This window comes from Arachis ipaensis, chromosome B07 (genome assembly GCF_000816755.2).
Source record: "Arachis ipaensis cultivar K30076 chromosome B07, Araip1.1, whole genome shotgun sequence".
NCBI lineage: Eukaryota > Viridiplantae > Streptophyta > Magnoliopsida > Fabales > Fabaceae > Arachis > Arachis ipaensis.
Genome location: NC_029791.2, coordinates 117,908,783 through 117,924,672, shown reverse-complemented (window position 1 = coordinate 117,924,672; position 15,890 = coordinate 117,908,783). Strand labels below are relative to the sequence as shown.

Genomic DNA, 15,890 nt, shown 5'->3' with positions numbered 1-15,890 from the left:
ATGTAACATAATAATAATTATGTTAAGTGTATATTAAAAATTAATTATGAAATTATTTATCTAGATAAAATATATATCAAAATATAAAATATATACTAAAAATAAGTTAAAGAATATATATTTATATACACAGTGAGAAGCTTAAATTGTCTTCTATTCCAGTACATTATTGTGTGTGCAAAAAAGCTGCCTTAAGAAGCTTTATTACATTTTTCATAATAAATTTTTATAGTTTGACGGACAAAGTAATTAAGCATTAATTTTGTGGGATATAACGTTTAGAGTTTTTTTTCTTCTTTGAGTTTGCAATAATTTGCTTGTAAATACTTAGAATCAATCGAGTTAACAATGAGTAAGATTAAAAAAAAAATGTATATTTTGTCTATATAATTAGTAAAATAAAACATCTTAAAATTTGCATAATTTGATGCTTAATCCATTATAAAGCACAAAAGGTAATGCCCATTATACCGAATAGTATAAAATTAATTTTCTTTCTTATAATTGGGTAGGAGTAGTTTTTATGATATAGGAGTAATTTTTATGATATAAAATTAAAAATAATTCTATAAAAAAAATATGAGGCAGATATGATTATTCTAACATTACAACATTCTTTACCTAATCTTTAGCTATTAAAAAACCATATTTTTTGGTGTCTATTCTATTAAAAAAAGTAGTTTTTTTTTTGTTATAGAGCCGCCTAGAGGGGAAAGAAACAGAGATACAAGACTGTTACAGTGTCCACAACATAGTTTAGAATTCAAAATTTGTAACACAATCCTGAAAATTGCAAAAGCTTATACACAAGGATATGAGTATGTGCATCTATTTAAGATACTTGAGACTCAATCGGGGTGTAGACTGTCCAAAAGAGGATCATCCTGATCCAATCTGCACCCTTCGGAATCTAGAGACTTTAACTGTTGAGCTTGCTTCCCATTATAACCTCTCGTATGGAATATGGAGGCTCAAGAAACTGAAACATCTTGAAATGATGTTATGTGTGACTAGTAAAACCATTCCACCTGATACATCAGGAAAAGATTGTTTGCCGAATCTCCAAATCCTCCAACTTGTCAATGTTAAAGGAGTGATAATGTCCTCCATTGTTAATGGAAGATTCTCCAAACTAAGAAAATTGGGATTAGAGTGGAATATCAAAAGTAAGTGTACAGAGCATGAACTATTACAAGGCTTGCATCACCTTAAAAATTTAGAAAAACTAAAACTAGTGGACTTTAAGAAATTGACATTAAAGGCACATGAATTTCCTTCAAAGATTCCCCAGATAAATATAAAGATGTATGATCTTGATGAGCTTAACTTTAGCTACAGTTTCTTGAACAGTCTGGGAGAACTTACCAGCCTCTGTGTTCTCAAAGTAACCTCACGAGGGATGTTCAGTGAAGACTCTCTTAGCCTTGCCGCTAAAAGCTTCCCAAATCTTGAAGTGTTTCATTTGAAAGGGATGGGTGTCAAAGAATGGATACTAGAGAAAGGTGCAATGTCATCTCTCCAACATCTGATCATCAAAGACTGCAACTGGGATGAACTTTCAGAGTTGTGGTCCTTGACTATATCAACAATAATCTTGATATTGATTTTGACTGAACAAGAAAAGCATCCATATATTGCTAGCTACTTTAGTCTGATGTATCTGTCCTAGATTGGTAGTTTCTTTTACATATTAGTTTAAATGTATTAAGTTAAAGTAAGGATATAAAATAAAAATCCTTAGTAACTGACTAGATAAAAATCTGATCAAGAACAATTTTTTTGTTTCAACGAAAAAAAACAATTTCTTGGTTTCGAAGAAGAAGACAGGTCAAGAAGTGTAAACGCCATGTCACTATATGCGTATGTGTTGTTTCAAGTGTCAGCTCCTTTGAAGCCTTACACTGAAATTTGTTGCTACTTGGTGGGTGAGGGTCAATATTCAATAATAATGTGTTTGATGTATTTGAGTCTTTGAGAGTTGCTTTACTAAACGGGAATTTGAGAAAAACTCAATATATTTGTAATACGCATACACATTTCGCTTTGACCAAGTGTTTGTTATGAAACTCCACTGGCATGTCCAGTTTCATTGCCAGTTTTTCTTCTTTATTTCTTCAGTTATAAATTAGGTTATGTAGTTGCCCTTTGGTAACACCTAGTTCAAGTAACCAACTCAGTCTCTACATCAATTCTTGGTTAATTACCAATGCTTTTTTGACTAACGATTTCATCAGTCACATATTGATTACTTGTATGACATTAAGATAGATCTTATGTGTTTGATTTCATTCTGATGTGCCTAACATTATAAGGATACACATCAGCTAAAAAATATTTGTGGCGTTGCCAAAGCTAACATGGCAGCTGAAAGTATACAATCAAATTAATGAGAAAAGTATATTTATCTATAGCAATCAGCAGAAACAACGAAGCATGTATAAGATTTTCATAGTAAAATGTCACAGCTTTAGATATGAAAAAGAGCTAAACCCTAAAACCTCACCACAAGACTAGACTCTAGAAAGCAAGGCAGTGATTAATGATTCCCCAAGCACTTGATAAATCAAGTTTCACCATGGATAGTCAAAACTCAGATCTGAATACAACTTGATGCACAATGCAGAATAGTTAAATAGCATTTTTCTTCTTCTTCCTATCCTTATGCTTACTATTACTAGGGAACGGCAAGAGACTCTCTGTATATACAGTGCACCATGTCCAGTTGTAAGTCTGCAGTTGAAAATGAGGACATCTAAAACGTTGGAGCAGTTCTTTTCTGATATTATATTTGGCAAACTTTAATGATCTATATATTACTGCAACAACGTCACTATCATTGGATAAGCATAGAGGCTCAAACTCTAAACAAGGAATCACATACAAAGTCCAAGATGAATGCACTTTGTATTCTTTCATCACCCATATGTGTGTTTTACATCCAACATAGTCCTGAGAACACAAGGCTAGGAACCCTCCTAGTATGAGAAATGTGGCAGCATCACGCATTTTGAGTTGTTCAGGCAAAGATATCTTTGAGAAACTTCTTTCCTTCAGATCAAATACAAGAAGACCATCACTGTGATGTTTTTCAAGATAGTAAGGCAACCAATGAATAGAGCCATTCAAGAACAACCCACGAGATCGCCACTCCGTAAGACCCAATGGTTTGGGGACTGCAGCATCAAGATTAATCCATGAATTGGTTTTCAAGGAGAAGCAATCTAAGAGTTGGCAGTTACTATCCATCCAAGCTATAACAACTAAGTAGTCATCCAGTGTCGCATCGTAACCAAATCCATACAGCATCGCATTACCGGAAAATTTAAAGTACCTGCCCTTAGTACGATGAACAATATCTAACCAAGAGTAAGATACTATTTTGCTGAATCCGGTGAGTGGGTTCCATACTACAAAAAAGTGTGGCTCTTGGTGTAAGAGAACAAACCCTCTGCAGGATCCCATCAAACGAAACTCAGAAGGTGGCGGCTTCTTGAAAGGGAAAGATACCTCTCTTACTTTATAATTTTTGTCGTTGAATGCTTCTTCTAGGTGAACAAGGTAAGCTTCCGTGGAGTTTTTTTTGTGGATGCACGCATGGGTGGATGCAAGAGAGAGGTGAAGATGCGATTCCGCAAAGTGTGGATCGGAAATGAGAGAGTGCCAAAGCTTCGAAACGCACTTGATGCGGCCGAGATGTTTGACCGGAATCCTCAGTAAGATTCTTTGAATCAGGTCAAGAGGAAGGATGTCGTTAATGCTCTTCTGCTTCTTCTCCTCCATGATCGATCACTCTTCAGCTTTGTTCTTTTGTTAGGGTTTCTGCCTTGGTACAACACGGGATTTGAATCTGCTTGTGAACACAAGGGATTATTAGATAAACTTATAAAGCATTAACCCCAAATTGTTATGTGGAAACTCAGGTGCATGCACCTAGTTTTCATCTTTGTAAATTTATGGGTATATAAAGAGTTTTTTTAATTTTGATATGGAGTGATTATTGGTATATAATATGGTTACAGAGGTATATGGTGTTTTATTGGATTGTGATGATTACGCAGAATAAATCGGACGGACCGATTGAAAGGACTATAATTGGGCGGTCCGATTTTAGTAATCGAACAATACACACGTACTGCTTGACTGCTTCCACGTGGGGTGCATGCAGCTACTTCTATGATTGGCTTCGTTGCATCTATATCTCATTTGAGTGTCACCTTCATACTGCTTCTACGTGGTGCGAGTGTCATCTTCGTACTACTTCCACGCTTCCACGTGGTGCTGAGTGTCACCTTCGTACTGCTTCCACGTGGTGCGCATGCAGCTGCTTCCGTGGTTGACTTCGTTGCATCTAAATATCCTATTCGAGCGTCACCCCTTCTCTCTTTAAAGAAATCGGGCTTCCACGTGGTGCTGAGTGTCACCTTCGTACTGCTTCCACGTGGTGCGCATGCAGCTGCTTCCGTGGTTGACTTCGTTGCATCTATATCCTATTCGAGTGTCACCCTCTCTCTCTTTAAAGAAATCGGGCAGTCCGATTTCTTCCCCCTAAACAGGATTCAGGATATACTATATATCACCCTAAAACTCCATAACCCCAGCGTAACTCACATGTGTGAATCATATAAAATAAAATATAGCCTAGTAATAAAAGATTGATTTTTAAATATTTAATTACTCTATTCGTCTTTTCTTTTAATTTTGTAATTATGTATTTGTGAAGAAAAAAAATAGTAGAGTTAATGAAATATTTTTTTACAAATTAAAAATACTCACAAAAAAGAATCTAATGAGATCTTTAAACACATATTTTTTAGAAGGATTATTCCAATAATTTTAATGCTTTTGATATAGAAAAGACCTATATAAAGATCCAATTGAAAGAAAACGAATATAATAAATTGCGAATTCGATAAAACATAAAGACTAACAAAGTAATTAAACTTTTTTTTAAATATAAAATAACAATAATTATATTATGTGTATACTAAATAATCTATCGTGGATCTGAGTTTCATTTAAAGGTCTGGCCAATGAGTTGCTGGCGAGTGAACTGACCACTCGACCAACTCAATTTGGTTAAAAAAAAATACATGTATTTATAGACAAATATATAATAATTAATTTAGTGACTATTTTTTATATGGCTAAATATATACATTATATGATAAATGATTTAGTAGTTAATTATAGTATTGAGTTATTAACATAGCACACAAATAACTTACAATGAATTGAGTCAAGGACTAGTGTTAGACCTATACAACCAAATAAAGAACTACAGAAGTAGCCAAAAATAAGATACTATGTGTTGGCCCCTGAGAGATGCAGGCAAAATTAGCTGCCAAAATAAGTGCATTTGAGAATAATTATAGACTATAGTTGTTCATATTGGAATTTCTAGTTATCTTGCAATTAAGTGATTTTATGGTGGTGTTACATGTGGTTGTTTTCTTCCGTTGCTGCTAGCTTTTTCTCTGCCTTTTGCTGCATCGAGTAAAGTATTAGATCATCAAAATTGTTAGATCAATCTAAACTCTAAAATATATAAAATAGGCCTATGTTTCAAAGGATTTTTCCATGTTGCATTTTGAACAAAGTATTAAATAGTGTAGATTTAAAGCATAATCTTCTTTCCTCTATGGTTACTCTCTGAGTTTCTGGACACTGCCTTAATAGTTTGAAAGCGAAATGAAAGAACATGCACTACAAAATTGAAGAGGGATCAAATATAAAATTATCCCTACTATTAAGAAAGGCATATTTAACATTTCGATCTAAAATATTTATTTGTATCTAGTTCTGCTCATGAATCTCAGCCATCCCCTTTTTTTTAACCTATTAATTTTAGAGTGCAATAGCTTCCATCTTCTGTTACACATTCAGAAAGGGGTTTAAAGAAAATGGAAGCTAGCAAGTTAAGTCTTCATTTGCTATCCAATATTTAAGTCTTCATTTGCTATCATATTCCACATACACCTCAGCTTAAAAGTTCAGAATTGCATTTAATAAAAATATATCTAAAAGCTAATCCTAAAACTACAAAGTACCTAATAAAATAATGTTGAAAGGCATACATAAAATGTAAAATTTACACCACTATAACAATTATATCAACATGCTACAAGGTTTCATTACCAGATACAATCAATGAGAAAAAATATACTTATGTATAGCACTCAGCACAATAACGAAACATACCTCACCACAAGACTAGAGTGTAGGAAGCAAGACTCAAAATAAAACAACTCTGGTATACTGTAACTTTTTGTTTCTGGGTTTGCCATCATTTGCTAGTGAACTTCTAAAAACAACAACGCTAAAGGTAAGATTAAAAGAAGGAGTATATTATGTAATCTGCAAAATAAAACCTATAAGTTTTGCATAACCAACTAAGAAATATTACTATTAGATTTGATTCAAAATATATATTGGATTGAAAAAGAGACTAAACTTCATTTGCACTTTTCAAATGTTCTTCTCCAAGTGGCAAGTTGTCCACTCATATGTTGGCTCCTCATTCTCTCTCTGTTTGAATCTTGGGTGATTCTAAAGAGCCTAAACTTGATGGTGAACTTGATGGCCTGCCAAAAAGCAGAACTGGTAAAAGTCAAAACTTTAGTCATGAAAAAGATCTAAACTTTGAAACTCCACCACAAGACCAGACTATAGGAAGCCAAGACAATGATTAATGATTCCCTAAGCATTGATAAATTCAAATTTCAATATCCATGGAATAAAGTGACATTTGATTGAAACTTGATGCATAATGCATATTGCACATTACTTATTCATTAATCACAATGCATTGAAAACGAATGAGAATAGATTTCAAAGCATAGGAAAATAGTTACATACAGTTTTCCTTCTTCTTCTTATCCTTATCCTTAATGCCGCTAGGGAGTGGCAACACGGCAAGAGACTCTCTGTATACACAGTATCGGATGGGAGGCGGACAAGGAAGATTTTTAAAACGCTTGAGCATGTCTCCTCTGACATTGTATATGAAGTACCCTATTTTATCATAACCTCTTCCAATAATATCACCATTACTGGATAAGCACAATGGCTGAAAGATTTTGCAAGGAATCTCATAGAGAGTCCAGGATGAGTGCACTTTATATTCTTTCATCACCCATATCTCAGTTGTACCGCTACTATAATTGTGACCATACAAAGATAGGCAGTCTCCTAGTAGGGCGAGCCTTCGAAAGGGGCATGCAATGATTAGCAGTTGTTCCGGTGCAGATATCCTTGAGAAAGTCCTTTCCTTCAGATCAAAGCAAAGAATAGCATCCCTGTAATCTTTAAGAAAGGAAGGCACCCAATGAATAGCGCCATTCAAGAACAACCCACAAGAATTGTGGTCAAACCAATCCAATGGACTGGGGAGTACAGCATCAAGATTAATCCATGAATTGGTTCTCAAGGACAAGCATTCCAAATGATCTTCTTGCCTTTCATAATCCCTACAAGCTGCAACAACTAAGTAATCATCCTGTGATGCATCATAACCAAATCCATGCAGATGCGTACTGTAGGGAAGCCTAAAGCTATGGTATTTAGGACGACTAACAATATGAGAATAGGATATTCTTTTGCTGACTCCAGTCAGTGGGTTCCATACCACAAGAAAATGTGGGTATCGATGCAAGAGAATAAATCCTCTGCAGGATCCCAATACCTCAAAATCAGAAGGTGGTTTCTTCTTGAAAGGGGGACACACCACTTTTTTTGATGCATCATTGTCGTCTAAGTAAACCAAGTAAGCCATAGTGTAGTTTTTCATGAAGAAGCATGCGTTGGTGGCAGCGGGAGAGTGGTGAAAATGCAATTCCGCAAAGTCAGGTTCGGAAATTAGAGAGTACCACAGCTTGGAAACGCATCTGAGGCGAGCGAGATGTCTGATCGGCACCAGCAGAAGGATTCTGTGAATCAGATCAAGAGGGAGGATGTCGTGAATGGTCTTGCTCTTGTCATTCTGATTCCTCTTCTCCATGCTCGATTGCTCTTTTGCTTTGTTCACCGTGTGCTTCAGCTGCTTCTTCTTCTTATCCATGCTTGGATTGATGAGCTTTTTGCAATTCATATAACAATTGACTCAACCCCAGGGACTTCAAATTGCTTTGGAAACATAAGGGAAGGGTAGGGTCAGTTTTGGATAGGAAATTGAAAAAACAATACCATTTTTTTTTTTTGAGAGTGTATAAAGAAGTCTCAAAATTATCCCTCAAAATGGAAGCTAAGTTAAGTCTTCATTTGCTATGATTTTTTTCAAAGGTCAGAAAAAAAAGGGCAAAGAAGAGTAAAGATACACAAGACTGTTCTTGTGTCCACACAAGTTAAAAGCATCCTATATTGCTGTTTCTAGAGCAAGTAAATTCATCCAAGTTATGATTACTGTCATGTCCTATACTATTAAATAAGAAACTGCTGTTAACTTGTTCCATTTGGCATATAGCTTTTTTATGGCACTCTGATGTGATGTAGGAAATATAATTTGCCTTTTAATATAGTTGCATTTTACTACAATCACCATTAAAGTTATTAAGACCAAGTGAATTTTTTAATTAGTTGATTTATTTCTATTTAATTCTATTTTGAGTTTTCATTAAGCATATTTTAAAATCTTGCTAATTATTCTAGTCTGATTTGTCTGTCTTGGATGGTAGTTTCTTTTACATATTAGTTTAAGTATAGCATATTGATGTAAGGATATAAAATAAAAATCCTTAGTAACTGAGTAGATAACAATCTGATCAAGAATAATTTTTAGGGGTCAAAGAGAGAGAGAAGAAGCAGAAAATGACGATGAACAAAATAGATAGCAAACTCATCCAGGACAATTTTGTGGTTAAAAAAAAAAACAGACATGCCAAAAAGTGTACATTAAGCACTCAAGAAGCGTCACCTCCTTGAAAGCTTTATTTACACTACTAAAATTTGTTGCTACTTGCTACTGGGAGAGTGAGGGTCAATATTCAATAATAATGTGTTTGATGTATTTGATATAAGAAAATATTGCTTATACATTTTATCCAACCACCTCCCCATCTAATGCCTTTTTACTTGTATTCATGACATCAAGTTGTATGCATCCTGATAGCTTTCTAGCATGAATGATTCCTTTAGCATTTTGTCATGCCCAAGTCATAAGCATAACTGCATAAGCATAAGCACGGTTAAACGAATATGTATGACGTCTGTTGATTTTGTTTGTGAAAACAGGGGAATTTGAGAAGAATTCAATGTATTTGTAATACTCCTACACATTTCGCTTTGACTAAGTAATTACGTAAACCAGTCCCAAAGATTTTAGAATTTGACATTTTAGTCTTTAAAGAAAATTAATACACAGATCAATCCCTAAAGTTTTACTCCGGCAGACAAATCAGTCTCTAGTTTATTTTCTGGCAGAATAATTACCCAAATCAATCCCCAAATAAAAAAAACTAATGTACAAATCAACGTTTCTCTCTGTAATTTTTTGTAGAATAATATCTAATAATTTTATTATTATTGTTATTATTATTATTATTGAGTGACTATATATATATATAAGAATTTAATAAATAAATTTATCATTATTTTTGTCTAAAAAATACAAAAAATATAATACAATATTATTGTGTAATTACTTTGATTTGTACATTAATTTTTTTTTTAGGATTAAAATGTTCATTTTTAAAATCTTTGGGACTGATCTGAGTAATTACTTTGCTGAAAAATGAATTGGGGACTGATTTGTTTGTCGGAGTAAAATCTTGGGGATTGATATGTGTATTAATTTTTCTTAGGGACTAAAATGTTCGATTTTAAAATCGTTGGGACTGATTTGAGTAATTACTAAAAAAAAGAAGGGGCAAAGAAGAGTAAAGATACACAAGACCGTTCTTGTGTCCACACAAGTTAAAAGCATCCTATATTGCTGTTTCTAGAGCAAGTAAATTCATCCAAGTTTTGATTGCTGTCATGTCCTATGCTACTAAGTGTGTGTTTGGATTACGGTTTGCAAACTGAGGTTTGTATAAAATTGATTTTGTAGAATTGATTTTGATCAAAAGTGAGTTAGTATTAACGTGGTTTATGTTTGGTAATTCTTATTTAAAATGGATTATAGTAAACTAAATATTGTTTGGATTACATTATTCAAAATCATTTTTAGATAAAAAATTACAAAAAAGGACATGAATTTAAATAATTATTTTATGTTATCTTATAATTTTATTTTAAATATTTAAATAAATTTTAATATTTTTTTTAGTATTCTCAATATTTTTTAGTACTCTAATAGAATTAATAGAATTATAATACAAAATAAAAAAAATATTCCATACAAAAAAGAAATAACAATAACAGTAAAAGAACTCATATAAAAAAACAGAAATTTTATAAAAAATAATAATATACATAAGAGAGTATTAGAAAAAAGTACTATAAAAAAAATAAACATATGAATAATGAAGGACATAATTGGTACATAGAACCTAAAGTTCAATCTAACGTGAAAAGGTGAACGGAAAAGCTAGAATTTTTAGCTTTTGGTAAACCTGGGTTGAAAGCAGAAATCACTTCTACGTTTACAGCATAAAAATATTGTCAAACATAAAGATGAAGCTTTCAAGAAACTCAAACGAGCTTCTCTCTTCTCCAAAGCAAATCCAAACACACCCTAAATAAGAAACTGCTGTTAACTTGTTCCATTTGGCATATAGCTGTTTTTGGCATTCTGATGTGATGTAGTAAACATAATTTGCCTTTTAATATAGTTGCATTTTACTACAATCACCATTAAAGTGATTAAGACCAAGTGAATTTTTTAATTAGTTGGTTTATTTCTGTTTAATTCTATTTTGAGTTTTCATTAAGCATATTCTAAAATCTTGCTAATTATTCTAGTCTGATTTGTCTGTTTTGGATGGTAGTTTCTTTTACATATTAGTTGGGTAAAAAACGTAAACAAGCCAAAGGAAGAATAATTTAACACGAATAAACCAAAGTAAAATCTGATTCATCAATCAACCAAAGTACATTTTTACGTAGTTCGAACCAATGTGGTTCGAATTCACTTTCCAAGTAATTCGAACCAATATAACCCATAGCCACATAATTCGAACCAATTTGGTTCGAACTCTAACTTCATAATTCGAACCAAATAGGTTCGAATTACACTGAAGAAATAGTCACCAAGTAATTCGAACTAACATGGTTCGAATTACTCAGAATTCGTTCCACACAGCAATTTAAGTTACGAACATAGTTTCCGCATCATGTCTTAATAAAACTCGTACAGTTATTTATTCCGGTGTATCTGCCTCGTCCATATTGGTCCGTATCCGAGTGGACCTGGGACGATCCTCTCTCGCACGCCTCTTATTGGGGTCAGGGATGACAGTCGGCCCGTCATATGGTGGCCAGAAACCCTCCGGAATGGGAGGTGTGAAACCCATCTGATACACACTGAAGACCGAACTAAGACGATACACCTGGTGGACGTAAGGCTCCCATGTAAGCTGTGAGTAGGCACAGCATGCCAGTGCGTGGGAACACGGAAAATGAAGTGCCTGGAAGTATCCGCAGTCACATGTGTGAGATGCAAGCGAGACTCTGTAGCTACCCAGTGAGAAAGAACTAGTCGGAGTTGTCTATGCGACAGTGAACTCGGAGTTATCCCTGTCGTACACAGTAACCGTGAAGCACCTAGCCGTCTTCAAGTTGGCCTCTATACACTTCACCAAGTGCTGACTAAATTGTTGTCCGGTTCCCATCTGCGCCTCAGCCTCTCTCCCTTTGCAAACAAATAATTCGGCCAACCTTTCGTATGTTGCCTTCACTAGCGAGCACACAGGAAGGTTTCTGACACCCTTAAGGATCGAGTTCACACACTCAGATATATTCGTCGTCATGTGTCCGAATCTACGCCCCTCATCACAATGTTGTGTCCACAACAAATACTCAATCCGGTTTGCCCAATCACACATCGCCGGGTCTTCGGACCTAAGAATATCAAACCAGTAATAGAACTCGACCTCGGTCTTAGCGTACGCCGCATTCACAAGTAGCCTCCTTGCGTCTTTGCCCCTAAAGGTGAGGGCGAAATTTGCCGCAACATGTCGAATGCAGAATGCCCGGTATGCAGACGGAGGTAACCAGCCTCCATCAGGAGCCTCAAGCGTGGCCTTGATGCCGTTATGCCTGTCCGAGATAACCAGCAGACCCAGCTGCGGTGTCACATGCTCACGCAGGTGGGAAAGAAAGAAGGACCACGACTCAGCATTCTCACCCTCGACTAATGCGAATGCAACAGGGAGTATGTTGGAGTTCCCGTCCTGTGCAATCGCGACAAGCAACGTTCCCCCATACTTGCCATACAGATGGGTGCCGTCAATACTAACTAGGGGCTTGCAATGATGGAATGCCTTGATACATGGTGGAAACGTCCAGAATAGTTTGTGAAAATAAGCTCGAGACTCGTCCAACTGTCCACCGACACGAACAGGGCTCGTCCTTAGCACTGCAACAGTACCAGGCATCGTCAACTGGACTCCTAACACCCACCTTGGGAGCTCGTTGTACGACTCATCCCAGTCACCATAGATGAGGGCAACAGCCTTCTGCTTCGCCAACCAGACCCTCCTGTAAGTCGGCCTAAACCCAAAGTGTGCGGCGGTGGCATTTAGGAGCACCTTGATGCTGACGGATGCATCAGCCCTAACCATTGGCATAATGAATGCCGATATCACATGGTAATCCAAACTCCTGTGGTCGCTGGAAATGGAGGTGGCGAGACAAGTATGTGGTCCGTTGTAACGTTTGACCTCCCAAATCCCCTTGCGCTATCGGAGACTAAGCCGAATCAACCATGTGCACCCATTGCCGAACTCAGAACACTTGCCCACATACCGGCGATAGTCAGACTCCACGACCTTGTACTTTCCCCTCGTCGGATGCTGTAAGTCTTGACACTTAACAGGGCCTCTTCTTTATCTGGAAATTGCTGACCAACCTGAAACTCTGTCAGACCTGCAGACCCTTCAGCATCTCTAGCGCCAAATCCAGCCGATTGCCCAGGAACCCCCTCCTGCCTCATGGCATCCAAGTCCAAAGAGAAAAAATGTGGAGGGTACTGCTGCGTGCCAGAGCTAGAACCACCGCCCGCCCCAGCAGGCTCACTTGCTCCAACATCATCGCCACTGTCATCAGCAATCATATCCGGCTCGACATCATCGTCCTCTGGATCATCCAAGAATCCATCTCCAACCCCAGCCGGTGCAGCACACTGTAAAGAGGTCCGCAGATATTCCCCTTCTCCGACCTCGTCGCCTACACTGCCGTTGAGATCAACAGCGAACGAAGGAGAGGCGACAGGTTGGACGGGTGGCTCATACGCAGGGACGGAGGAAGATGCAACGGCAGGTCTGGAGCTAGAACCGGCTACCGTGGCTAAAGTGGTGGTATTCCGGTTCGAACTCCCCGAGCTGAACACTGCGTCAACCAACTTTGCCAACAGTTCTGATGTCCTCACCTCTGGAAACTGCCGGCGAAAATGAAACATGACCTGCAAGTCCTCATCACTCCCGATCGTGAAACAATCGTACTTTACGGTTTCCTGGAGCACCGTGATTGGAAATTGATAAAAAAAATTTCTTAACCCGTTTCACACCTTCCAGACCAAGTTTCAGCAGTACAGAGCTAACAAGGTCTTCATACCTTGTCGTAGGGCTGACGATAATACAGAGAGGATCCTTATCAGTGAATTTCACACTGGAATGAGTTTTTCTCTTAATGGATCCTCTGTGGTGAACCAACACTGCTAAACTCTCCTCACTAGCCATATTACCCCCTCTAATGATAGCAACTCACGTTCACACCATATATATATAGCTCTGGTCCTCACTAATTCGAACCAGCCTAGAACGAAATATGGTCTGTGTAATTCGAACCAAGCTAGTTCGAATTACTTGAGGAGTGTATTCGAATTACTTGGAAAGTGAGTTCGAACCATATTGGTTCGAACTACATAGAAATGTGCTTTGGTGGATTGATGAATCAGATTTTGGTTTGGCTTATTTGTGTCAAATTGTTCTCCCTTTGGCTTGTTTACGTATTTTAGCCTATTAGTTTAAGTGTAGCATATTGATGTAAGGATATAAAATAAAAATCCTTAGTAACTGAGTAGATAACAATTTGATCAAGAATAATCTTTTGGATTAGGGTTCAAAGAGAGAGAAGAAGCAGAAGATGACGATGAACAAAATAGATAGCAAACTCATCCAGGACAATTTTGTGGTTAAAAAAAAAAACAGACATGCCAAAAAGTGTACATTAAGCACTCAAGAAGCGTCACCTCCTTGAAAGCTTTATTTACACTACTAAAATTTGTTGCTACTTGCTACTGGGAGTGAGGGTCAATATTCAATAATAATGTGTTTGATGTATTTCATATAAGAAAAAATTGCTTATACATTTTATCCAACCGCCTCCCCATCTAATACCTTTTTACTTGTATTGACGACAACAAGTTGTAGGCATCCTGATAGCTTTCCAGCATGCATGACATCTGTTGATTTTGTTTGTGAAAACAGGGAAATTTGAGAAGAATTCAATGTATTTGTAATACTTTTACACATTTCGCTTTGACTAAGTGTTTGTTATGAAACTCTACCGGCATGTCCAATGAACTAGGGCCGTTGAATTTCGCTTAAACTGTTGTTAAACCAGCATTTACGTTCCCCAAATAATTTACTGATACCCATGGTTACTAAGACAAATTTCATCGCACCGCTGCCTCTACATAAGTTTTTGGTTAATTACCAATACTTTTTTGACTGGTTTTATCAGCCACATATTGATTACTTGTATGACATTAAGATAAATCTCATGAGTTTTTATTGCATTGTGATGTGCCTAACATTATAACGATCCACATCATTATTTATGGTGTTGTCAAAGCTAACATTGAAACTGAAAGTATACAAAGTATATACAAGATGGAAAAGTATAGGTTACCAACATATTATCTGCCAACTTCTGCCAACTCTTATTTATAATTGTGTTTCATGGAAGTGTGTTTGTGGATGTGTCTAATAATTAATATATTTTAAATACATATATAAAGAGACACATCTAGAAAATATATCTACAAAGACACTTCTATTAAACACAGCTATAAAAAAGATATTTTTATTAGACACATCTACGAACATACTTCCATGAAATACAATTATAAATAAGAGTTGGCAGAAGTTGGCAGATATGCTGTTGGTAACATAGCAGAACTGATACAAGATTTACATGGTAACGATCACAGCTTTTGAAATGAAAAAGAGCTAAACCATAAAACCTAAGCACAAGACTAGACTATAGAAAGCAAGACAGTGATTAATGATTCCTAAGGTATTTGATAAATCAAGTTTCACCACGGATAGTCAAAAGTCACATCTAAATGCAACACGATGCATAATGCATCTTGCTCAGTACTTGTACATTAATCACAAAGTAATAACAAATTGGATTCAACTTGATGAAGCTCTATTTGCACTTTCAAATGTTCCAGTTTTTCACATTCATTGTTGGAAGGGAAATCATACTTTAAAGCAAAGGAAAAAAAAATCTCTAGAAGCTTTTTCCAGTTCAACTTGTCAATCCTACACCTTAGTTACAACAGAATTAAGTGTCTCTATCTTTCTTACTCTATATATAATTTATAATTCATATTTTATATTAGTAATTTGACAAATCAAAATATGTTACCAGATATTTTCATTATAATTAAAATAAAAAATTTTCTTAACTTCCAAAATTAACAAACTCCATCTCTCGTCTTTCTTCTTTATCTTTCTCTCTCTTTTATCTCTCGTTCTCTATCTCTCTCTACTTTTTTTTCTAATAAA

At 36.0% G+C, this 15,890-nt stretch overlaps 2 protein-coding genes across 3 annotated transcripts; both read right to left on the bottom strand.

The window, feature by feature from the left end:
* On the bottom strand, positions 2,417 to 4,518 carry LOC107607802 (F-box protein CPR30-like). The gene is made up of 2 exons (XM_016309704.2): positions 4,422 to 4,518; positions 2,417 to 4,214 (listed from the first exon to the last, which is right to left on the bottom strand). Exon 2 carries the CDS (start codon positions 3,778 to 3,780, stop codon positions 2,629 to 2,631), a length of 1,152 nt encoding a protein of 383 aa, XP_016165190.1. The 5' UTR covers positions 3,781 to 4,214; positions 4,422 to 4,518; the 3' UTR covers positions 2,417 to 2,628.
* On the bottom strand, positions 5,177 to 8,214 carry LOC107606015 (F-box protein CPR30-like). 2 transcript variants are annotated; one of them, XR_002350501.1, is made up of 3 exons: positions 6,856 to 8,214; positions 6,199 to 6,581; positions 5,177 to 5,484 (listed from the first exon to the last, which is right to left on the bottom strand). XR_002350501.1 is itself a non-coding variant. In XM_016307977.2 (2 exons), exons 1-2 carry the CDS (start codon positions 8,084 to 8,086, stop codon positions 6,556 to 6,558), a joined length of 1,257 nt encoding a protein of 418 aa, XP_016163463.1. In that variant the 5' UTR covers positions 8,087 to 8,214; the 3' UTR covers positions 5,177 to 6,555. The 2 variants fall into 2 exon arrangements, 1 of the variants encoding a protein (XP_016163463.1); XM_016307977.2 differs by having other exon boundaries at positions 5,177 to 6,581.

What these genes read in the sequence shown, in the direction of transcription:
- LOC107607802 (XM_016309704.2), bottom strand. Translation starts at nt 3,780, where the DNA reads ATGGAGGAGAAGAAGCAGAAGAGCATTAACGACATCCTTCCTCTTGAC.
- LOC107606015 (XM_016307977.2), bottom strand. Translation starts at nt 8,086, where the DNA reads ATGAATTGCAAAAAGCTCATCAATCCAAGCATGGATAAGAAGAAGAAG. An exon ending in TAAGAAGAAGAAGGAAAACT is followed by an intron (nt 6,582 to 6,855) that starts GTATGTAACTAT and finishes GCTTTTTGGCAG; the next exon opens with GCCATCAAGTTCACCATCAA.